Genomic DNA, 25,141 nt, shown 5'->3' on the forward strand with positions numbered 1-25,141 from the left:
AAAAGGTCCAATACTATAAAACATAAGCCAAGGCAATCGAGAGTTTAAGGAAAAATATGCTTAAATGCTTAAGCCAAGACTCAATGAAGGCTTTTTATATTTTTTTCCTTAAACTGTCAAGTGCCTTGGCTTGATATGTTTAAAAAAAAAAAAAAAAACACCCCACGTAGCACTTTTTTGCATTACTTGTTTTATGAAAGGGGAAATACTATTTTAAATAGGCTATGCATCACAGTTAAAAAAAAAAAAAGTACTATTATTTACAGTAATGGCAATGAGATTATTTTTCACTTCATAATAATGAGAATTTTGTAATGTCACTATGCAAAAAAAAAAAAATATTTTTGACATACTTTTCTTTTTATATTTCAAACTAACAGAAGCTTATCTTTGGACGTAAACAACTGCCTCACGAGGCTTTGTTTTGAAGTTGAAAAGCGCTCTATTTTTGTGAGTGAGTGGGTTGTGAGGGGGTAGGGAATTCTTCTCTTGTATTATATTAATGGACTCCATTTTAAGGAGAGAGGAGGAGGAGGTGGAGTCAGGACATGGCCTGGCTTGTTAGGAATGTCATCCCAAAGGCACCTCCCTCCTTCCCACTTCAAAAACGCATATCTACATCCAGGCCTATGGAGGTAGCACTGAGGGGGTGGGGGACGTTTCAAGATATCATCACTCTCAAGTGGTCAGGCCCATACTTGAAATGTAACAGAGAGCCCCACCAAATAAGGAACTAAGAAAAGGGAAAAATACAGCCAAACCAGGCAGTTTCAGATGGTTTTTTTGGGGGGGAAAATGCTGACAAATGTTTGACAAATTAGTCCCTAGGTCTGTTTTGGTTTTGCTTCGGGCATGTAGGAAATAGAATGTTATATTCATATTTTCGTTGAGGACAGCAGGAAGTGGGGAAGACTTACACTTCCTGTGTTCTGTCTGCTCAGTCATTTGTGTCAGGATACGTTTAAAGCCCCGAGGAACCCTCTGCCCCGCACAGATAACATTATAGGGTCAAGGGTTGGGATGTCCTCTTTGTGGGCAGGCACATTTATAGTTCGGTTATAGCCTATGTTTAGCTTTGGACTTCTGCCGATTGTATTTACGCTTCAAAATTCATAGTTGTTAAACTTGTGTTCATTTGTGAAGATTATCACGATGAACAAAAAATGTAAGTATCATAAGCTTTTGTTAGTCACAAACCTTATTTTCTGCAATAAGCCAAAAACCAATTGGGATTTTGTCGAGGGAACCAGGGTGATTGCTAACTTCCGGGTTGGCCTACAAAAATAGCTCTCTATAGAGAATGCAATTGGACATAAAGTTTCTGCAGAAACGAGGCTGGCAAACTGTCTGCTCTTCCTCTTTTCACTTGCATTTTTACTTGCTCTCGCATTAGTTTGAACGTAAAGTCAAGTGACTTTACACAATCTGATGCTGGTTTTCAGCTGATGTTTGGAATTATGAACTTATGAATACCTTTCCATCTTCATGATTGTATCCATTTGGACAAGTTTGCATAAAGCTGCAGCATATATTATATAATCTGACAATTATTATGCATGCAGCTCTTACTGGCTCATATTAGATGAGAGACTATGCATGAAATAATCATTTGTACTTTAAAAAAATCATTTCACAGGATTTATAATAACCAGAGAAGGAAAAACATTACAAATGATGAGAAACTTCCCCTTATAAATTTCATAAAAAGTTAAACCTAAAATCATGTTGCTTTAAAAAAGTTCAGCGAGACGTTATGAACCCAAAAGCTACAATTTCTGATTCATCCTTAAAGGGGTAGTTCACCCAAAAATATACTTGCCCTCAAGCCATCCTAGGTGTATATGACCTTCTTCTTTCAGCTAAACCCAATCGGAGTTACATTAAATAATATCCCGGCTCATCCAAGCATTATTATGGGAGTGAATGGTCCCTGAGATTTTTAAGCCCAAAAAAGTGTATCCATCCATCATAAAAGTAATCCATATCCAGGGGGTTAATAAAGACCTTGTCTTTTTATAAGAAAAATATCTATATACATAACTTTATAAACTATATTCACTGGCCTCCGGTAACGGCCCTCCTCGGAGCCCTTTATTAACCCCCTGGAGACGTATGGATTACTTTTATTATGGATGGATGTGCTTTTTTGGGCTTCAAAATCTCAGGGACCATTCACTCCCATTATAATGCTGGGAAGAGCCAGGATATTATTTAATATAACTCCGATTGTGTTTGGCTGACACAAGAAAGTGATACTTGCTTTGTTTATCATAGAAGATGAAGATAGCATCTGTTAATTGTAATGTTAGGGAAAAAAAGGTTAATTGTGGATTTTTTTAACACCATTTTTATCTGTAAGTTTCTGTCAGACACTTTATATATATACAGTATATATATATATATACATATATACACATTGTATGGCATGGTGAAAATAATCAGTATGAAGAAAGTGTTATGCTTCCCTTTAATAATATCATAAATTGTAGCCATTGTGGGAGGTGCAACAGCTACCTGAATAAGGAATGATGTCAGACCACCACAATCAAATCTGATCTGGACCAGTTTCTGACAAATCAAAATAAGTAACATTTTTTTTGACATGTTTATTTAAGAGCCTGGTCTTTATTTTGTATTACAGGACCAATATGACATCCTTGATAAGCATACACAATCTGGGTTGGACTTGGTGGAGAAATACGTGAAGTTTGTGAAGGAGCGAACAGAGATTGAACAGAATTATGCCAAGCAACTACGGTAAGAGATCTTAATATCTAGGCTATCCTGTTAGCCTGTTTGAGTGTGTACATGTGTATGCATGCTTGTGAATGTTTATCCAGACCTGGGGCTGATTGTGAAATATTCAGGGCCCCATGACTGAACAGGGCAGAGCTGAACTTGTTGGCACCTCTGAGCTGTAGCGTTGGCCTCGGCCCAGAGGATAAGCATATCCGCGCCTGCTCCCCTTCTCATTCATGACTATGCCTTGACACTTCCTTGCTCTCTGCCAGACTGTTGTCCTACCTCCCTCCCGCTCTGAGAGAAGAGGGGAAGTGGGAGCAGACAAGCATGTGACCGAGGGGATATGGAGGGATAGAGTGAAAGTGTGGAACGCTGCTTAGCAGCGTTCCTGTCTCGGCTTCTCGTATGCAAAGGAAGGAAACAAATGCACCCTGGTTTTGATTACGATGGCCTTCCTTATTTGACACATTTCATTGCTTTCAGTTTGTAGTCCAGCTCTTTGGGATTAAACAATCGTGCTCTGCTCGGTCAATCGAAACTGAAACACGCCACAGTGTTTGATGTACGTCTGGGCTTCTGTCCTTACTGACCGTGACAAATGGCAGGACCAAGGGGCCAATGACTTAAAAGAAATTGAAAAATCCTTTAAAGATTTGTTATTTGCATTTATGCTGGCTTTTTTTAAAGATTTCAAAAAAAACATTTTCAAATGAAAGTAAAACTTTAAGGACTGTAATGTGAGGTGACCTTAAAGTACATATATCCTAAGTAACAACGTTAGTTCAGAAAGAATACAGTCTACAACAGTCTACAATCTGAAATAACCTTCACATTACAAAATTGCTTATTTTATCGATCTTGACACATGCTCACACATCACGTACACTTTACATGCATCACTTTACTTTGTCTATCGGACCACATGATTTTCATTTTATTTTTATTTTTTATTATTTTTTAAATTAAAATTACTTCATAAGCTTTTCTCTTCAATCAAACAGTTGCATCACAATGACATTTTAACACCCCCCAAAAAATTACATTTTCAAGTCACATTTATTTGTATAGCACACTTTTCACAATATGTATTGTTTTAAATCAGTCTAATTGTCTACATTACGATTTAGAGTGATCTGTTTACAGTAATAATTACAGAGTAATTATTACAAGTAATGCATTATTGCATAATTACATAATGATTACAATATATAGAAAACTTAGCATTTGGTGCATGTTGATTCATAGTCTAATAAATACCATAGAAGAGGTGTAGTCAAGACATTGTATGTATGAATGCTGTTTTCAATAAATTTTTGGATAAATTAATAGAGACAGACAAAAAGTAGTGTCATTGACCATTATATATCTGCAAACGTTTTTCCGTTGTCCCGTCCACAGTGAAATTTCATTGGTCCAAAATCCTGCTCCAGCATAATAGCCCATTCACACCAAAGACAAAAAATTATAATGTTAACGATAAAGATGTTTTTTTTTCAAATCATTCTAAATTTAAAAGAATAGCGGTACACACCACAACTATAACAATAATTTTACATCATTTTTTCCAGCTGATGTATGGTAAAAACATTGACAAAAACATGGAGCCAATCACAATCCATCCTGCTGTAATGAGCACAAGCATTTAAAGCGGCAGACAATTAAAGTGCAGAACATGCTTATAATAAACAGAACAATATTGTCCGCTGTTGTGTGGACGCAAATATAGTTCTAGTTATCTGCAATGTTCCCTCTCATTTTTGTTTCTTGCTGAGCAAAAAAATTTTCTATTGGCGAACATTTTGGCCACCTAAACAAAACTATTCTTTATACCAGACCTGTACAGTGTACGTGCCAACAAAAAGTGGTTACATCATGCAGCTGGTACTTTTTAACTTTAATGTGGTATTTCTATTTGATTTGACCCTTGTTGTAACTTGGGGATATTAAATGATATGTTTGAAAACAAGCAGTTAATTCAGAAGTCACTAAATGAAGGACATTTACCAAAAAATTATATTAAAAAAAAAAAAATCGCATGCATAATACAATATAATATAATAAAAACTAATTGAATATTTAAACTGATATAATCTTTAAATGCTTCAGTTTGTTTTGATATTACATTATATCATATCATGATACTGTATATTATATCATATATTTATAATTCATATCATATATCATAAAGTATATATCATATAATATATCATATCATATATTATCACATATCATACCATATATTATCATATATCACCATATATTATCATATCATATCACTCACTTATATTATTATCACAAGGGGATTGTTTGGGCTCCTTTCCATTTAAAAGTTTGAAAACCCCTGATATAGACAGCAGATATAGATCTGGAAATTCCCTTTCTGCCTGATTATTGTTATGGTAAGAAAATGAGTAAAGAAAGTTCCCTATGACATACCTCAAAATACTCTGATGTCTGTGTTTTGGAAAGGACAAATGTTCTGCACACAATGTCCCATGCAAATGCTTCACGGCCACCTGCTCCCGCAGCACCTCTGCAGTTTTCGATCTCCAGCGTGGCATGTTATGCAATCTTTTGCTATTTGAAACTTGAGCACTTGCAAATGACATTATTAAGATGTTGTTGATCCAGTGAATTTTTTTCTGGTTTCTAGGAATTTAACCAAGAAATACAGTCCTAAACGAGGCAGCAAAGAAGAGCAGGAATGCAGGTAATTTTGCAAGTTTCAAAAGCTTATTTCCCTCACAATTGTGATGACAATTAAACTATCCAACCTGAACAATGTGCAATCAGAGAATAAAGCTGACAAATCCCCAGTCACGATAATCAGTTCACTGTGGTACGCTGAGCTATGTCTGATGTTGCCACGGTGACTGAGCAACAGGACCTGTGGGGCCGTTGCCGACTCCAAACAAAAGCACATGAGTTCAACAAACAAGCGCATACACGTGTAAATGACTTTACGTTTGCTCCCTCTGGAAAGCTAAACTAATGAAGTCACTCATGGAAATCAGGCACTATTTGAATCAGCCACAGGTGATGAAACAACATTCGCAACACATTGAACCTCTGCAATGTTGCGCATTTACAAGTAAAACACCCGGGTTTGATTGGATTGTGAAAGTGGGCTATTAAATTATTGGTTATTTTTTTATACAGATTTTGTACGCATAGAGTAAAACTTGCTTGCAACCCCTAATGAGGTTTGATTTGAGCAAAAGAAGGCCATGGAGATCTCTTGCATTGTATCTCATTCGTATCACTTTTCGTTAGGTTCTCCAATCACCAGGCCTTTCTGGACGTCCTGAATGAGATGAATGACTATGCGGGCCAGAGGGAGCTGATCGCTGAGAACATGATGATCAATATATGCATCGAACTCACAAAGTACCTCCAGGATCTCAAACAGGAACGCAAGATGGTGAGAGAGCATGAGAGGCAGTCGGAGAAACTGGGCCATGCTTAAAATAAAGCATGCTGTGGGACAGAGGGCTGGGAAGGACACAGAGAGGGGGATTGTGGGTAGAAAGAAGAGGCAGTGGAGAACTTGTTTAGAAACATAGTCTATTGGGGAGGAAGGCTCTTTTTGATTTGTGCCACACTTTTGATGATCTTCATAAACAACAGTTGATGCTCACCATATAACCTCAGCTGTCTCCTCTTGTTTGTCGCTTGGAATTTTGTCGGGACACTGTTTTATTGTTTGTGCTTCCTAAGGCACAAATCACTACCATTGCTCATGCTTGGTCAGACATTTAAACAAATGACTAAACATGAGTATTTAACTCAACCCAACATGTTGTTGATATAGACAAGAATGATACCTCAGATATGTGAGGTAAATATTCTTTGCTTGAGAGAGGTGTGCTATTTCCTTTCTAAGGGCAGGTTCACACAGAATGCGTTTTTGCCGTTAAAAAACATTTTTTTTTAAGAAGTTGAACATTTTAACTTGAGCGCTGCATTTTTAGAATACCGTGTCATGCTGGAGTTGCTGTAAAAGATGCGAGCGAAGCGGTTAAAGGCGTTCGTCTAGCGTGTGTTTACATTGAAAAACAATGGAAAAGTAGCGCAGTGGAAAAAACGGCCCCTAAGCGATCATATTTTTGCCTGGCAGACAATATAACGGGTGGTAAAAAAATCACATTGACGCCTGTAGAAGGAGGTTCATCAGCTGTTGATTGGATGGAGTCTGATTTGAATAGTAAGAAAGGGGTGGGGTTTAAGCGGACCGAATGATTAGTGAACTCCGGCATACATCATCTTCTCTCAAGTGAAGCTGAACTCTGGTGGAGTAATGTTTTATAGTCCCCCTGGCCTGAAGTCAATTAGCTTATCCCTTAAAAGTCGGTTTTGATCGCTAAATTGACACATATAAAAGTTTTTTCCTAGAAAAAAAGTTCTTCATGCCTTAAAATATAGCTTGAATGTAACTATCTTGCCTCATTTAGTATAAGCGATTCTATGAATATGTGAAATTAGCCCCGCCTCCACTCACTCACACCAGCTCAGAGATCCGCTCATTGATGAACACACATTGACGTGATTGGTTACAAGGTAGTTTGTGACATCAGAAACACCAGTGATTTCAAACTGCATTTTTGAGACTGACTTTAGTTCACTGGAGTTTTAAGGAGAAAATACTCAACAATGATGTTGACTTGTGAATTTGCTTATGTTTTTTGTTAAAGTATATTAAAAACAGCACATAGACATATAAACAACATTAAAAGCTTAAAACAACAATAAAGGCCTTCTGAAGCGAAGCGTTCGTGTAAGAAAAATATCCATATATAAATCATGGATTTCAGTTTTGTACAAGCAAGCACTCAAATTGTTCTTCAGAAGTTTTTCTTTAAAGTTTGATGTTATGCCAGAAAGCCCAAAGAACAATGACCATGTTTTCTCTCTCTCTCTCTCTCTCTCTCTCTCTCTCTCTCTCTCTCTCTCTCTTTCTCTCTCTATCTCTCTATCTCTTTCTCTCTCTCTCTCTATCTCTTTCTCTCTCTCTCTCTATCTCTCTCTATCTCTCTCTTTCTGTCTATAATGAACAGCATCTGTCAGATGCCAAGAAAGCACAACAGTCTCTGGAGGGCACCTACAAGCAGCTCGACAATGTAAGTTTCTCTCTGTGACAGGTTATGATGGAGACCCAGTTGTGGTGGCCGGTGTCTTTGAGCGTAGCATTGAACAGTCAGATCTGACTGGCTCTTGCGCCCTGTCAGAGGCTTGCGTCATGTCTCTTTGTGACGTAAGCACTGACTGTGTGGAGAGAGCTCTTTTGTAGGGGGACGGAAAGTGATTGTTTACTGTTTGTTTCTGTGGCCATTGTGTTTGTTCAGGTAAGGGTAAGGAATGTAAACAGAAACACATTCAAGTATTTTGATATGCAGGGTAATTTAGCTATTTCATTTAGCTAACAACGGGCAGCTATTTCAGACTTCATTAATGATAACATAAATTCACAATTGACTATTAATTAATAAATGTGCATAGTTACACACTATTCTTCCGTGCACATTATTTTAAAGAAAAAAAGTTGTTTTAGATGTTTTTATAAAAATTTTTATCTCTCTAAAACTATTATTGTTTTTCAATGTTGTAATCGTTTACACAGGGGTGGTCGGGAAAAACTGTTAAGGTCCCAATATACGAAATCCAAGAACGAACAGGGGTGCGTTTCCCAAAAGCATCCTAAGTTGATCGTAGAACAATTGCCACAAATGGTCTCTAGGATCAACTTAGGCTTACGATGCTTTTGGGAAAAGCAGCCCTGATGTGACGTCATTTCGATCAAAATCACTCCAAAACGAAGTTCGTTTGGAGTTCGTTTTGGGAGTTCGAAACGACTTGCCAAAGCGATCTTTCCAGAAAAGTTCACTCCAGCTGGTAAACACCTTCGTGCTGCCGTTGGTTCATGGCGATTACGTACTAGGTGGGTGTGGCACTGAGGCTCCGCCTTCTTACACATAGAAATCATCTTGTTCCAAACCAGTATGACTTTCTTTCCGCATTGGAAAACAAAGGGAGATGTTCGATAGAATATTAATGCTGATATTATCCATGAAGTAAAAGTGAGTCGGGATAGATGCTGTCAAGCTACAAATATACCAAAAATGATTTCAATAACAGGTTATCAATAAGAGAGGGTGCTCCAAAACTATGGCAAAATTCACATTTAGAAGATGTATGCATTCAAAATTCAACAATGCACTTCAGGAACTTACCATATTGTCTGTCCAATCAAATGCTGTCTAAAATCTGAAGCTTCCCACCCCCTACATGATAAAAGGATGATACAACTGCCTGAAATCAATCACTTGTTCACACACTTACTCGGCACATGGTGAATGGCACATAGTGCTCTATATAGGAATTAAACAGCTATTCTGGCAGTGTAAATATGCTTACCATAAGGATATTTCGATAAAACCACACTCAAGCCCCTTCACAGGGACTTTTAAATGTATATTCAAATATGCCGCATGAATACTCATAGAAGGGTTGCTTTTGGTGATGCTAAATGCCTTGTTTTTTTGTGTGTAATAGCCTGTAGTAAAATGTCAGAGGAACAAAGAAAGATATATAGGTTTGGTGATGACACAATGTTAACTTTTGGGTAAATTATCCCTTTAATGGCTGAAAATAAGAGCATTGTGTAAGTAGTAACCAACAGGGATACAGTAGCTTTGATTCTTTCTCCTTTTTTTTGGTAGAGTAAAAAACGATTTGAAAGGGAGTGGAGAGAAGCAGAAAAGGCTACTCATAATGCAGAGAAAACTGATCAAGACCTAAATGCTACCAAAGCTGACGTGGAGAAGGTATTCGTTTCCCCAAAAGGTTTCACAGGTGTTGCCACACCTTTGTATGCACATCTTCACATCCTGCCATCTCATTTCCATTATATCCAAATGCATTATTGTTGTTTCCTTGTTCCTCTTTATGTACAGGTGTCTGATTGCACTTTTTTTATCTAACCATAGGCCAAACAGCAGGCACACATGCGAACACACATAGCAGAAGAGTGTAAAAACGACTATGCTGCACAACTACAAAAGTACAACAAAGAACAGAATCAGTTCTACTTCACGGACATGCCCCTTATTTTCAATGTAAGAAGCACCCGCCTCGGTCCTAACATGTAGAGACGCATCTGTTCCTGTCAACTTACAATGGGAATGATCCCAAGCAGTCTTGCAGAGTTTATACGGATGTCTATATGCATGTTTTTTTCTATATAGAATCTGCAGGACATGGATGAACGGAGAATCAAAAAGATGGCGCAGGGCTACATCCAGTTTTCAGACACAGAGCGTCAAGTCATGCCCATTATAGCAAAGTGTCTGGAGGGTATTACCAGAGCTGGCACGAATGTAAATGAGAGGAACGTAAGTCGAGTTGCGTTTCTGAGAAAAACAGTTTCATTTTCTTTCATTAAACCAAGGGTGTCCAATCCTACTCCTGGAGGGCCACAATCCTGCAGAGTTTAGCTCCAGTTCTAATTAAACATACCTGAACTAGCTAATCAAAGTCTTCAGGATTACTAGTGTGATTGGTCAGGTTGGAGCTAAACTCAGCAGGACATTAGCCCTCCAGGAGAGGGATTTGACACAAATAAGCCAAACAATTTAAGAAGTCAACACTCTGCAAACCGACACATAGGGTAGCTAACACGTCTCTGTGTTATTCAGGACTCTGTGGTTCTTATAGAGCAACATAAGTCTGGCTTCGAGAGACCAGGAGATCTGGAGTTTGAGGACTACAGTCAGGGCATCAACCGGGCCTCCTCGGACAGCAGCCTTGGCACTCCTAAAGGTCCCCTAGAGCTGTTGGGCAAGAACAAGAATAAAACGTTCCGGTTGTTTAATAAGAAGAGCAAGGTAGGCTTCACCACTCCATGAAACCAGAGTTCCTTCTGATGAAATTTCTGTGTTCTTTGTTGAGATGGAAAGTTCACTGCTGGAAAAACCTAGTCATACCAGCCAAAAATGTCCAAAGCTTAGTTAACCATCTCAACCAGATCCCACCAGCTTGTCCATACTGGTCTAACAGCTCCAACTGCTGATAGTCTACTGATCAACCATCTAACCTGGGAACCATCTTCCCAGGATTGGTGTCCAATCCTGCTCCTGGAGGGCCATAATCTTGCACAAGAAGCTGCCTGGAAGTTCCTTGTGTTACTGAAGAGCTTGATTTGCTGGTTCAGATGTGTTTAATTTGGGTTGGAGCTAAACTCTGCCGGAAGGTGGCCCCTTCAGGAGCAGAATTGGACACTCCTGATCTAAATGAAGCTTGACCAAATTTGACCAGCTAGAGGCAACTTTGAACCCAGCCACCAGTACCGTAGATCTATTTTTTGCTAGGTTTTCCAGCAGGTTTCTACAGTACCAATTCCTGAAGAGAAGTCCAATCCCACTCCTGTAGGACCACAAGCATAAGACCTTGATTCAAGTCTCATTAAGGTTAGAGCTCAAATCTACAGGAAGGTGGCCTTCCAGGAGGAGAATTGGACACTCCTGCCCTTGATATGACAGAGGAGAATCAAAGTCTGAAAAGTAACAAAGGGTTAGCTTGAGATGATTTGTGGAAAAAACATTGTTTCAGTTCTTTGGAAGGTCAGACTAGAAAAGGTGTTTGAGCCAAAGCTGTGGTCTCTTGCACCCTTCGTCTCCCTGCCACAGCTGTAAGATGCATGATGTTTAAATCATCCGTCACCCTTCCTTACCCCAGCTCTCAATCTCTCTGATGCACCCAACACAGACGGTTTTCCAGTAAACACCCTTTGCATGGCTGTCTGGCTGTAAATGGGGATTGAAAAGCCCCCAGCTCTGTTGTTTAGGTCAGCGTGTGACCTAGCGCTCATTCTGCTGTGTCTGTGCTTTTCTTTGGGACACTGCTGTCTTTGCTATGGGCCTCAACACACACACACACTACTGCTATTATATGCTGTATAAAATATCCTTCAGTCCCATCACAATGACACCTTTGTGCACCGTTTACCATCAGGAAAGATGCTTGGTTGCATCTGGTTAAGTTGTTAAGGAGAAAAATCGTCTTAAAATGAGGGTTGGAGGCGAAGCATTAAAAACATTCCCTTTTCAGTCATGTGATGATTCAGAGCTCTGCATAGGATTCAATGGATCTTTTTGTTTGTCCCTGTGGCCTATATAGGTCTGAAGTGTTTTCTAAGAACACTTTTTCACCACATTAATAATATAATTTCCTGCTCCTCCAATAATCTAATTTCCTGCTTGTTCAATGCTTGGCGTTCTTCACATGACCCTCGGCGCTTCCTCTGCCACCCTTTCTGAGCTTCTTGTTTAATTTTAGTCCTAATCATTGTGCAGATACATTCTTTTCCTTGCGTGTAAGCAAATACCATGGAGTTTTCGTCGTGTTCTACAAAAGTTGCACCTCAAATCTACTTCCCTCTTCCTTTACCCTTAGTCGTTTTTACCCTCGACGCTTTACTTTTTGCTCGCCGTGCATGTTTGCTTTCCGGCTGAGACAGTCGCAATGTCGAGAAGCTAAAACCAATTTAAGGGGAATTACTTATTTTTAGCACCAAGCTGTCATTCGTTTAGCCATATAACTTATAGAGGATTGTTTGATGCAATTGTAGGTTTTAAAACTTTAAAAAGATTCTTGTATCAGGGTGAAACTTATTTGCTCTGCTCCACTTTGTGACCTGCTCATCTATAAAACTTAGAAAAGGATTATAGGCCCTCCTAATGGGAAAGATATTTATAATTATGCCGCAATATACGATGTCTTACTAGCATCACATTTATCTTACAACAATAATCCCAGATTGCAATGTATATATTTTTTTCAAAATAGTTCCATCTAATTAATGCATGATTTTATCCAATATTTGTGTATTTTTAATTTTTTTTGATGAGCATTAATTGAGCTTCTTGTGCGCTTCAAATACTTTTTGTGCTTATTAGAGTAATTAGTATTTTAGCTATTGTCAGCTTCTTTTGGAATCAACTCTGAGCTGTAGATTTAACTGTGAGGTTGTCTTTGTAGGCAGCTCACTTTTGAAAAGAGCAAGTGTGCACAGCTTATTCACTGAATTATCAGGGCTCCTTTCATTTTTAGGCCATTTTGTTGCTATGGAATCCAACATAAACCTCTGAATGTTGATTGGGCAAAAAGTGGCTCCACTCATTACATCCATAGTGGGATGTAAAACGGTAATAGCTTTGTAGATTATTTACATTGACTATTTTTATGCTGCCTACAGTGCAAATTCTTCTGGAAAACGTATACATTTGGCTGTCATGAATTCAATGTGATGTGCTCTCAAGGGATTTTGGTTGGAATGAATTGGACATTTTGGCGTAATTTCTGCATTTTTTTTCTGACAATGACCAGAACCTTTTTAACAAATGAAAAAACAAAAAGCAGTGGATTCACTGTAGGCGTGTAATTTACGCCTTGGTTTTTTTTGTCTGTTTTCGTGCTGCCACATAAAAAAACGATGTTTGGATAATGATGGGTAGTCCAGTCACCTCAATTTTTTAGAAAGCTTCATAACTGTTTTTCATCAACATTAAGCAAAATTTGTATAGACCATAGTTGTGTAATCTACAACATGACCTTAAATTGTGGTGCCATTCATGCATGTCCTTACAATTATTTCTGCATCTCTTGAAGTCCACATTATTCATTGAACAAGCCAAGACTTGATTGTTTTCTGGTGGAGCCATTGTTTGCTTCTTCATCTGGCTGATTGCTTTGCTGGGGCTTTTGGATTTGGGGCTGTTGTGGGTTTGGGTTTTCTTTGTCTTGCTTCTCTTGGCTCTTGCTAAGGTTGGTCCAGTGTTGTCCTCGTTGCTGTTTTGATGTTGCTTTGAGGTGTTTGATGGTGTCTCTTTATTTTCCCTTGTCATATGTGTTTTTTGTTTGTTTTTACCCTTCTCCCTGTCCCTCTCCTGCCGTCCTGTCCTCTGGGTTTGTGCCTGGTGTCTGTCCCAGCTTCCCTCGTCCTCGCTCAGTCCTTTCTCCACACCCCCCACCCCCTCGCCCGCTAACGGACCCCCTTCCCCAAAGTTTGGCCGGGACCCCCTGTCGTACTGTTTGAAGGAAATCAATAAGACAGTCAAACCCCGAATCTCTTCCTTCCGGACCCTCAAGAGAACGGTGAGTGTGACCGGTCAGGGATCAAGCAACTTTGCTACACCTGTGTGCTGCTGTTTTTGCCACTTCTTTTTAAGGCGTTCAGCAGCACTAGATTGATCTGGGTCTGAGTAGTGGTCACATGCACATGAATTGAAGTAGAAATCACAGCTCTTTCACCACTCATCTTCAACCACAACAGCACCAACTTTTCACCTATTCCTACCACACTCTTCTAGTATAACTCCTCTTATAACACCTACTGAGTTGTAGATAAGGCTGACATCACAACTAGCCAACTCGAAAGAACTGATAACAGTAGGAGATGTCACCTACCGAATGCTGTGGCTGTAATCTCACCTCTTCTGGCAGTGAGACTTTCACGCTCAGTGATTTAAGAATGAAAGTTTGGTGGCAAATAATACGACTGCCTCGGATATTTCTTTCTCATTCCCATTTTCAACATCCCATATTGGCATCAAATCAACATGAAGCTTGCTGAAATAAGAACAGTGCAAAGACTGAATTAGAATGCACTTCACAGAGTAACTTTGTCCTTTGAGTGAGTGTGATTGTGTGTTTGTCCCTCTGGAGCTTTTTTTCCAGCATAACTTGTCAGCTTATGTGAAAACGTGACTTAATTTAAATAAAAGTTATTGGGTGGTGATGGCCCAGTGGATAAGACACATGCCTTTGGTGTGAGAGACCCGGGTTCGAATCCACTGCGAGACACCAATGTGTCCCTTAGTAAGACACTTAACCCCTAGTTGCTCCAGAGGCGTGCGACCTCTGAAATATAGCAATTGTAAGTCGCTTTGGATAAAAGCGTCAGCTAAATGAATAAATGTAAATTTAAATAAAATGCCTTTTCTTTCCTATTTTGTTGCCCATGTAAGTTCAGGGCGAATGCCAAAAATGCATGTTTACACTATCACGGTCGACAATGGTCAGCAATTTTATGCTGTTTGGATGAGATTTGAGCAGTGCAGAAGCATGTCAGTTGTTGAATCAGAGCTTATTGGTTATGCACATTTATTAGGGCTGTGCTAATACAATCATGTTTCATGATATTGCATGATACTTCAGGGTTCCTACAAGAAGCAGGTCACGCAAAAGCTTAAGATCTGAAATCAGCGTTTCTCACTGCGTTCAGAGCTGCTTTTTTGTAAGATGCAGAACTAGACAAAAGTGAAGTGACCAGCATGAGAGACTAAGAATCAGAAGAAAAAAAATGACTAGTGTGATGCCAGCTTATAAAGCACTGTCTGTTTATTTCTCTCTTTCTTAGTTTGCTCCAGAGAAGCTTAAAATGGTATGGGCCGTACTTACCGTATACATGTATATTTCACTTCCTCTGTCTTTATTGGATTTTTTTTCTGCTTCTGAGGATTTTCACATATGACCACCTCTACATCTACAGATTTTTTTATCATTCACTATTGTAGAGATGGCCATTCTCAGTAAAAGGCACAGAAGCCCCTGGGCTTAATCACAGTACACTCTATATCATGGCTCTTAAACCGTGACAAGCCATTCCAGGGTGAGACACTGCAACACAAATACATATAAACACATAATCTATGCATTGATGCTTAAGCCAGGCTGTTATGGTGTAATATATTGGACATGTTTTAAAGTTGCATTGATAAATCTATGCACGTGGTTTAAATGCATAGAGGGGTTGCTCAAAGGAATATTCCTGGTTAAATTAGATCTATACCCTATTGACATCATCTCTCCCTCGGGTTTGTAAAAACAATTGAAAACGGCAATACACTTTTGGAGGAGGTCTATGGGGCAAGTCTACTGCACTGTGAATAAAATCTAAAAATATGATACTGTCGTGTTTTTTGATAGTGTAGCCATTACATTCAACTTCATTCAACTAACATTAGACTAGTGCTGCTATTAAACCCGTCTGCTCTAAGTAATATCCAACTTTAAAATATGTCTAGCACAGGCGCTCTACACATGCACAACAGAAAGTTTCGTCCTTGTCCAGTGTCTGTGCTATTTGACTGTAACTTCTATCTCCAAAGGCTATGACCGTCTTGTGTACTTGTTAAAACTAAAGTTGCTGTTATTGTATTCTGTCTCATCTGTTTCTTTTTTGACCGTGAAACAGCAAGCCTAATTAATCCCCCAAAAAGTCAAGATGCACGTATGTGCAGGTTAGAAAAATCTAGCTTTGCACATACACGTGTGTGTGTGTATATATACTGATGATAAAATCTACGTCATGCACTGTATGCATATAGTGTATGCGTAAAAAGCCCAAACTTTCAAGTGCATTAAGCCACTTGCTTAATTCCTGAATGAATCAGCTGTTTGAATGAATCAATGACTTGCTCATTTAGACATTTACTGCCAGCTACAGGCAGTTTTAGTTTCTTACATAGGGTATCATTTCATTAAAAAAATATTTCAGTTAACATTTTAATAAAAACCCCATCAAAGGTATAGTTCACCTGAAAATTAAAATCCTGTTATCATTTACTCACGCTCGTGGCCGTTGAAGCCTAAACGTTTGTCTAATAAATTCTGTTCAATCAAATAAAATAATTTTTCTAAAGCTACTTTTTGTAATGTCTATTTGATATTGTGCTATTTAACACAATTCTGACTTTAAATTATCTTATGGGGGTAATTTCTCAGCCAAATTTGACGTACGATTAATTAGCGATTAATTAATGCCACATTGTGTGATTCATTCGTTTAAAAAAATGTAATCGCTTGACAGCCCTGCTAAATATATTTCATGTAACTGTGTTAAAATAAATATTAGCTTCACAACTCTGCCTTTAAACCCCTCCGGTCACTATTCCTTTACAGAATAGTCGACAGCATGTCACACATTCTGTTCAAAAAGCTAGTTTTATTTAACCCAGAACATTCTTTTGAGTAAAACTGCTTAACACCCATTTAAGCATGTCTTTCTTGACATAAATGAAAAATGTGTTGCCAAAATCTCGTCAAAGCATACAGCATGTAGTGGAACAATTGTAACAGGCGGTGTAATTACCCTTGTGATGAATTGCTACATTACATCTTTTGCTACTGCAAACCTGAACTCTTACTGTTGGGTCTCTGGTTCACGTCTTTCACGGCTTATCTTGTGGTGTTGGTGGGGTTGTGTGTTGACGTGAATCTCTGTGAGTGACACTATCTCCCCCGATCCATCTCTCCTCAGCCTGTGGACACGGAGGGCTTCACCCATCTTCCTCCTGAGCAGCGCAGGAAACGCTTGCAGCAGAAGATCGATGACATCAGCAAGGAGCTGCAGAAGGAAATGGATCAGACGTGAGTCGCCTCTCCGACAACCATCTCTATGGCAACCGGCCACAGCTGAATCCTCAGGGTTACCGGGGTCTGGGCTTTGTTTACTAAGCTCTTCAGGTCTCTGAGGAATCAGTGGTGTTGAGTGCCACGAGTAACCGTGTCTGTTTGTTTTTTGTCTTTTACGATCAGTCTCTTTCTATCTTAAATAAATATATTTATATCTCTCTGCAGTGAGGCTCTGGGTAAAATGAAAGATGTATATGAAAAAAACCCTCAGATGGGAGATCCTGCCAGTTTGGCACCTCAGATCACTCAGACGGCACAAAACATGGAAAGACTGCGAGGAGATCTCAACAAATATGAGGTTTCAGTTTTAATGCTGTCTGTAAATCTTTATCCGCATAAAGACTCTCTCAGCACACTCACGTCTTGGTTTGTTGTAGTCCTGGCTTGCAGAAGCAGGGGGCCGGGGAGACTCGATACGATACTCCACTCACTCTCTGAACAACAATGGTGCTCACAACCCCAGCAGGTCAGTTTTATTTCAACAAGATTATTTTATTTCTGATTATGGTGTGTATTCGGATTAAAGAGGTCATCGGATGCAAAATGCACTTTTATATGGTGTTTGCATATAAATGTGTCATTGGACACAATCACCATACAATAAAAAAAATCCATTCACTCCCTTTTTTTTTTTTTTTTTTTTTAAATACTCAAAAAGCCTAAACACTCTCAATAATCAAGCCGTTTGGATTTTCTGAGCAATATGATGTCATATTGGTCATGCTCCACCCACGACCTCTGATGGACTGTCCCGTATTAGCATATTTCCGCCCTCAGCCATTTGTATGCTGTCCACCGTCCACCAAGGCAGCACTTTAAGTGTCTGTGTCGACACCCCCCATGTAGGAGAGGGGTGGGGTGAGCAGTTGCTCATTACCATTTAAAGGGACATGCACCGAAATGGGTGTTGTTTTGCACAACCATTGAGGAATTTTAACCTGAGTATGTTACAAACTTTACATGAAAGAAAAGAATCATACCAAATTGTGGAAAATGGGCATCCGATGACCCTTTAAAGTGATACTTCACCCAAAAATGAAAACTCTATCATCACTTATTCACCCTCAAGTTGTTCCAACCGGTATGGGTTTGTTTCTTCTGCTCAACACAAAAGAAGATATTTTGAAGAATGTTGGTAATCAAACAGTTGATGGACCCCATTGACTTCCATAGTATAATTTTTTCCTACTATGGAAGTCAATGGGGCCATCAACTGTCAGGTTAAATACATTCTTTAAATTATCTTCTTTTGTGTTGAACAGAAGAAAGAAACCCATGCAGGTTGGAACAACTTGAGGGTGAATAAGTGATGACAGAGTTTTCAGTTTTGGGTAAAGTATCACTTTAATGCTTCTGAAAAGTTTTTTTTTCTTTCTTTTGCTTAACAGCTATTGGAATATTAAAATGGTCTACAACCAAAATGCTCTTGAAATTAATGTAGTCAAACTTAATTAATTCTGGGTCACTGAGAACGAAAACAATGCTTAAAATTGTTGATTGGCTCTAGTTTTCAAGATATGCTATTGGGTTAGTATATACGACCTTGACTTGGGAATGGCAGAGGGTAAGTGAGTAATAAAGGGAAGGGATCTCATTTTAAACCAGAAATGACTAAAATACATCTTTGACTGGATCTATGAATATGACTGAGTTCGGACAGTACTTGCTTTATAGGCAAAACAATAAATGACGCCACCTGAAGCTGGTATTGTGTCATACATGATATGAAATCGCCCCCTAAACTCTCATTCACTATTCCCTACATTAGTCCACTAATATAATTTACTTGAAGGAGTGAATGAAAATGAGTTTGTAAATTCGGACACTTAGTGCGCCGGAAAGGCTGTCGCTTTTGAATAGTTTGTGATTGCTGTTTAATAATTATTTAAAACTTAGCAAACTGGCAGCTCCAATAGTAAGATGAAACGTCAACTCTGTCATGGAAACAACTATTTATAAACCATAATTAAACAATTTGGTAATCAATTAAACATTAATTTACACCTGTGTGATATTACGCTGTAGCCACATTGGACTAGCGTTTTGGAAAATGGATGGATGATTTATCTGCAGGTGCCATCTTCTGATCAGAAGATGTAATTCATTCGGCGCACGAATCTCTCACAGTGCATTATGGGTATTCTCTAGCCATTGAGTGTACATCGGTTGTGTACTCGTCATTGCGGTGTGTATGTGTGTACACCAATACATATGGCTTTCCCCTCAAATAGTGCCCCATTTAAGGCCCCGATTTCAGACACAGCTGTTATTCCTAGAATTCATGGATGATGAAATCATAAAGATCACTCCGCTGAACAAATTGCCCTATGTCAGCTCTTGCAATCATACAGCAGACGTACAGAACTCAATTCCTGAAGGTCCACATCCCTACAGAGTTTAGTTTCAATACGCAATTCTGTAGTTCAAATAAGCCTGAAGGACTATGAGCTGGATAAAACACACCTGTTTTATTACAATTGAAGCTAAACTCTATGCAAGGCTGCACCCCTGTCATACAGTGCCTTGCTCGCTTATGTGTCAGTGTTTGATTTTGCAAAGGTGCACATTTCTGTTAGCCAAAGTGAGCAGAGATGCCTCGTATCTGTGTGAACATGGCAGATAACTTGTAATGGAGCCCATCAATGCTGGCAGACAATTGCTGGACAGTGACAAAGAGATGCTCTATTTAATGAATACAAGAGGCAAGCCAAGAAGAGCAGAGTAGACACTGATTAGGACTAATCTGTGTTCATCTTTTTTTTTTTTACATTTTGTTTCATAATAAATTTGATTTATATAACCCTTTGGGGATTTTTAAAGGGTTACATAAACAGGACAGGTGACGGGTACTATCTACAAAATACACAGAGGTGTAAAAAAAAAAAAAAACAGTAGCCAGTTGTTTTAATTGTCATATTTTAATTTAGCACATCAAATTATATAATAAATAGCACATTTTTGTCTCTAAAGCAGACAATTTGTTAAAACACTGACCAGTGTTATCAACATGTTTCCTATAAATTCCTGTTGTTATCCTTCTGCTTTCTTCCATTATATGTTTAATCAACTCATTATCATTTGTGTCCTTGACTTGACAACAGCACACAAGAGTGCAATGTGGTAGCAATATGTTGGACATGATTTCACTGTATTAATTAAAAAAAAAAAAATTAACTAAAGAAAAATTCCCTAAATAATAAAGATATAACACAATTGGAAAAGACAAGCTTTAGAAGTCAATATATTGTATAGTGGATCTTGTATCCAGTCTGCAATAATTTTTATATTTTGGTATTATGATGTAATTTTATGCATCAGGGGCATGATTAATTGGGTTATTCTTTTGATATTACATTAAAAAAATGAAATGTTAGTACTTTTTTTTCTTTAGTTTCTTTCTCGCTCTCTTGTTGTTATTATTATTATTATTATTATTATTATTATTATTATTACTTTGTGATGTTGAAGTCATAATTTTGCTTTATTACAGAGTGAGTCGTTTTTACACCCCAGTCATCTGGGCACTAAGAAAGAAATGATGTGTTTTGACAGTAATAGTATGTTTTCATAGTAGAGCAAGCTCTTCCCAAATTATTAAGGAGCATTTTATTCCTCATAATTATATCCTCTTAAATGTTTGTAATAAGGCATTGAGTTCTTGTAGCTTCACTTCTCTTGTTTTACTCAAATTACTTAGTAATGTGGATACACAGAGATATCAATAAATGGGAATATGCCAGCAGTCTTTTATTTAAACAATTATTTGAATCTGTGCTCTTTTTAGTCCTGGAGCTCTCTCAGATGACACGGACCCTTCTCATGCCATCTACACCGAGTTTGATGACGACTTTGAGGAAGAGGAACTCGCCGCACCTATTGGACAATGCACAGCGCTCTACAATTTCCCAGGTAGGATTAAATGGCTTCGCACAAGCATTGGTGAATATCATATCCACCACTTGTCCTCTGACACTCACCTCCACCATCATCCATCTGTCAACAGGCTCCAGCGATGGAACTATATCCATGCAGGAAGGAGAGGTGCTGTCCGTAGTGGAGGAGGACAAGGGCGATGGGTGGACGCGGGTGCGCCGGAACAACGGGGACGAGGGCTACATCCCGACTTCTTATGCTACCATCACGCTTAACAAATGACCTCGTCCCCTTTCCACCCGCTGCAGCAGAGATGCACTATAACAAACACTATGAGTAGCTTCAGATTAACACTCATTATGTCCCAACACGGCTTGTATTATGTGAGTGAATGAGGTAGAGAAGGTTGGAATGATTTTTCTCCTTTTTTTGCATGGACAACAATGCAGGAGTGTGCCATGTACTCGCAGCTATTGCTCAACAGACACATCAGTTCCTGTGGTGACTCTGTCTGATGGTGACTTTTAAAAGCAGTCTATCAGCAGTGCTGAGATATTTTGTCTGGCCATGATCCACTCAACTTGTCCTCCATGAAGATCTTCCATCTGCACCTTGATGATGTGATTTGGCACCTGGAGCGGAAAGCGTAACTATCTCTGCAGGCAGAAGTCCAGCTCAAATGCAACGTTTTTAACTTGAAGTATTTGCTTTAAAGATCTGAGTGTCCAAAAATGATATTTTACAGCAGTGAGTGTTGCATATGCTTCAGTAAGTGTGCAGTAACATGAATGTCACATCTACGAGTCGATAAGACCTAACGTTTCTGTGTATAGAAAATACTGAGCGCCCAAGTAATATAAAGTGGCTCATTTTTTTCTCTCTCCATAAACAAACAGTTGATGTACTCAGCAGCAGTACAAAATTATGACAATCAAAGTCTCATAATCTGCAGAGAAAAGCCACAGTTCTCAAATCTAAAGATATGTAGTACAATAAATAGTTTGTTGCAATAAAATAATATAATTTATTGAGTATATAAATAAGTGTTTGTATATTAAATAAACAGTAAATCACATTTATATAAGAGGTAACTGCACACATTTGCTATTAGATAGATCAGACAATGATCATCAACAACGCACAGTGTACTAGCTATTTTAGGCATCAAAAGCAAATTTAGTTTATTTATATATTTTAGGCATCACAACACCACTATTGTCTTATTAGTTTTTTTTTATTCTTGATGAATAAAGATTGTATTGTCAAGAATAGAGTTCTAAATTCAAGGGTTAAAGTCTCATTTCAATATTTGTTTTGTTTGTCTTTGATTGAATCCAAGGCAGAACTGTTAGTGTTTGTCTAAGTCAAGGTGCCTTCAACTTTGTGTGTGTACCATACTCAAAATACACTTATTTTATTGTCTTTATAAATGTCAAGCACATTTCCCAATTGACATGATGTTTTGTTTTGTTTTTGGGTGCAATTCTCAATTGAAAGGGATTTTTAAGCAAGCCATATTGCTTTTGAGATGAGTTCTTGATTTTAGCTGCAATTAGTAAAAATTGATTTCACATATTGAGGCCACATGATCATAATACCATTGTTTTTCATAGCTTACAAGTGCCGCCTGCTGGTAATAGGAGATTGCAGCCTGTTAAAGGGATAGTTCACATAAACATCATTTAGGCCTACTCACCCTCAAGTTGTTCCAAACCTGTATGAGTTTATCTCTTCTGCTGAACATAAATAAAAGATTTTTTTCAAGAATTTTGAAGAACATGGGTAACCAGTTGTGTAAACCCCATTGACTTAAATACTATGGAAGTCAATGGGGTCCATCAACTATTTGGTTATTGACATTCTTCAAAATCTCTTATTTTTTGTTCAACAGACTTTTTTGTTCCAAACCCCTACAGGTTTGAAACAACATGATGGTGAGTAAATGATGAGAGTGACAATCTTTGAGCTGACATGGGTAATTTCTGAAATCAAATTAGATGATCTGAGTCCTTAATGATCACATTAATAATCCAACAAGACTGGGATAAAGTGCCTAAAGATAATAGTTATATTATCATATTACATAAAGTAAATCATTACAAAAACACAAATACTAAAAATAAAAAAAATAAAAACTTTAGACAAGTTTTACATTTTCTATTGAAAAAAGAGCAGATCAGTTTTTAGTCGTAAAACACGGAGAAAATTATCTTCGAGTCGTGAATTATTTTTTGGAAATTTTTATTATTATAATCAAATGTCCCTCAGTATTATTTATTTGACTTATAAATCAAGTCATAAAACCGGTAATAGGGCCTATAGGCTACGCACAATTGTGGCAACCGTAAACAACAAAGTTATGCATTTTGCGGCTAGGGTTAGGCCTGTTCTATTCTGATCATAACAATTAATACATACTGTATCTATTTATTGATAATTAGCCTTTATTATTAAACGTAATTATTTAACAAAGCCATTTCACGTCGTGCAAAAGAATAAATCTTTAACTGGTAAAATAATCACGACCTCTCGTGGCTCATTGTTTTATTGAAGGTTTCCAACTGGTGGCAGTGTTGCACAATAAATCGAAACTGGACCGTAGTTTCGCTCATACGTTTGCAGATTTGAAATAGGCCTACTGTTGTCCATGTACATACCAAAAAACAAAACAACCCCCCCAACAACAGGCACGTCTTTAAGTCCAACTAAAATTAGTTAAGGTAGTTGGAAATGACTGACAAACGCCAAGAGGGATCTTTTGATAGACGTGCAAATCTGAATAGCTGCCAAATATGATAGCAAACCGTGCTCAGATATCTATAGAGGCTATTTGACAACTCGCTGTAGCCTACATTGAGACCGTTATAAGCATTCAGTGTCTGTTAGTAGTCACGGACTCGGCTTTGATTATTATAAGCTGTGGCTAAAGGACTCATCATGCTTTCTCCAGCTCCTTTTCGCAAACTGTAGGTTTGCAACACATACGTAAACGACTTGCAATAGGCTACTTCCAATTAAATTACTAAAAATCTTAAACGTTTTATGAATATAATCACAAAACATTAAAGAAAATATACTTGCATTAACAAAAACAATGCATCAACAAAAACAATGCAAATGCCCAAAATGCCTTTGATGAAGCAGCATATAAAAGGCCTGGATGTGTTCGTATATGTATTTACTGAATTGAGAGGGAATTTTGCGTTTCATAAAAATGATTTCGGAATCATATAAGAATCCCTGCTGCTTCTTCATCTTGTTCAGTATCAGTGCTGGTCTAGATGGCGCCAAATCTAAACAAATGTAGGGTAGACTGAGTAGGCTACTCAAGTAGGCCTACAGTTGAGGCACTTTTTGCGTTTTGATTTTTCACACAAAAATAGATACTGAAAAGAAGTGAATTTCCACATGACATTTCATTAGCTTGTAGACGAAGATATTATCAATCAATAATACCCATAGTTTATATTTTCCAATATATATTATCTAATAAAAATAAGGTGCTTTTTGTCTCAACCTTGTCTCAGATGTGCCCATATGTGGTGCAGTTGAGACACCCATTTCTAATGATGTGAAGGTAACTAACCGTTCATTGCAAATATAATAAATAAAGACAAATAAAGAAAATAACAATTGGGCAATGTGTTTGTTTATTCATCCATTTAAATTAATTAGCACTGGTTAAAATGTATAAAACATGAAAAATATATTTATTATATTCATAATAATACACAGTTTAAATATCACATCAAATTGTATTTTCATTTGCGTCCTATATGCTGGCTAATTACGACGTTTAACCTGTTATCGTAACACTGAACAACTAAACAGCGTGTTTCGTTATAGAACTGTATCGCGGGGTACAGTTATACACGTGTGTCTCAACTTACCCCGGTGGCCACCTGGCACATTTCTCTAGATTTTGCAATGACCTTGCATGACACAATGAAATATGCAAGTTTTTAGGGCACAGAATGAATTTGTGATGATACCAGTTACGTTTAACAGTCACAACACATAAGGATAATAAGCTATTCATTGTGGAGTGTGCATGGTG

General features: G+C 38.0%; 1 protein-coding gene across 4 annotated transcripts in view; it reads left to right on the forward strand.

The window, feature by feature from the left end:
* Positions 1-22,537, forward strand: part of trip10a (thyroid hormone receptor interactor 10a) — a 28,420-nt gene extending 5,883 nt beyond the window's left edge. The window contains exons 2-16 of one of the 4 annotated variants that reach the window (XM_077213468.1): positions 2,642-2,757; positions 5,396-5,452; positions 6,016-6,163; positions 7,797-7,859; positions 9,459-9,563; positions 9,726-9,854; positions 9,984-10,130; positions 10,434-10,622; positions 13,726-13,890; positions 15,155-15,178; positions 17,057-17,166; positions 17,377-17,509; positions 17,589-17,677; positions 20,996-21,120; positions 21,215-22,537. In XM_077213468.1, the coding sequence (XP_077069583.1) occupies positions 2,642-2,757; positions 5,396-5,452; positions 6,016-6,163; positions 7,797-7,859; positions 9,459-9,563; positions 9,726-9,854; positions 9,984-10,130; positions 10,434-10,622; positions 13,726-13,890; positions 15,155-15,178; positions 17,057-17,166; positions 17,377-17,509; positions 17,589-17,677; positions 20,996-21,120; positions 21,215-21,366 (1,752 nt within the window). In that variant the 3' untranslated portion in view covers positions 21,367-22,537. The remainder of the gene's footprint in view (positions 1-2,641; positions 2,758-5,395; positions 5,453-6,015; positions 6,164-7,796; positions 7,860-9,458; positions 9,564-9,725; positions 9,855-9,983; positions 10,131-10,433; positions 10,623-13,725; positions 13,891-15,154; positions 15,179-17,056; positions 17,167-17,376; positions 17,510-17,588; positions 17,678-20,995; positions 21,121-21,214) is intronic. The other 3 variants (XM_077213470.1, XM_077213469.1, XM_077213471.1) reach the window with 3 other exon arrangements.
* The last annotated feature ends 2,604 nt before the right edge of the window (positions 22,538-25,141 follow it).

The sequence above is a fragment of the Siphateles boraxobius genome, unplaced genomic scaffold (genome assembly GCF_051911475.1).
Source record: "Siphateles boraxobius isolate OS27281-9 unplaced genomic scaffold, OSU_SipBor_1 66, whole genome shotgun sequence".
In the NCBI taxonomy this organism is placed as follows: domain Eukaryota; kingdom Metazoa; phylum Chordata; class Actinopteri; order Cypriniformes; family Leuciscidae; genus Siphateles; species Siphateles boraxobius.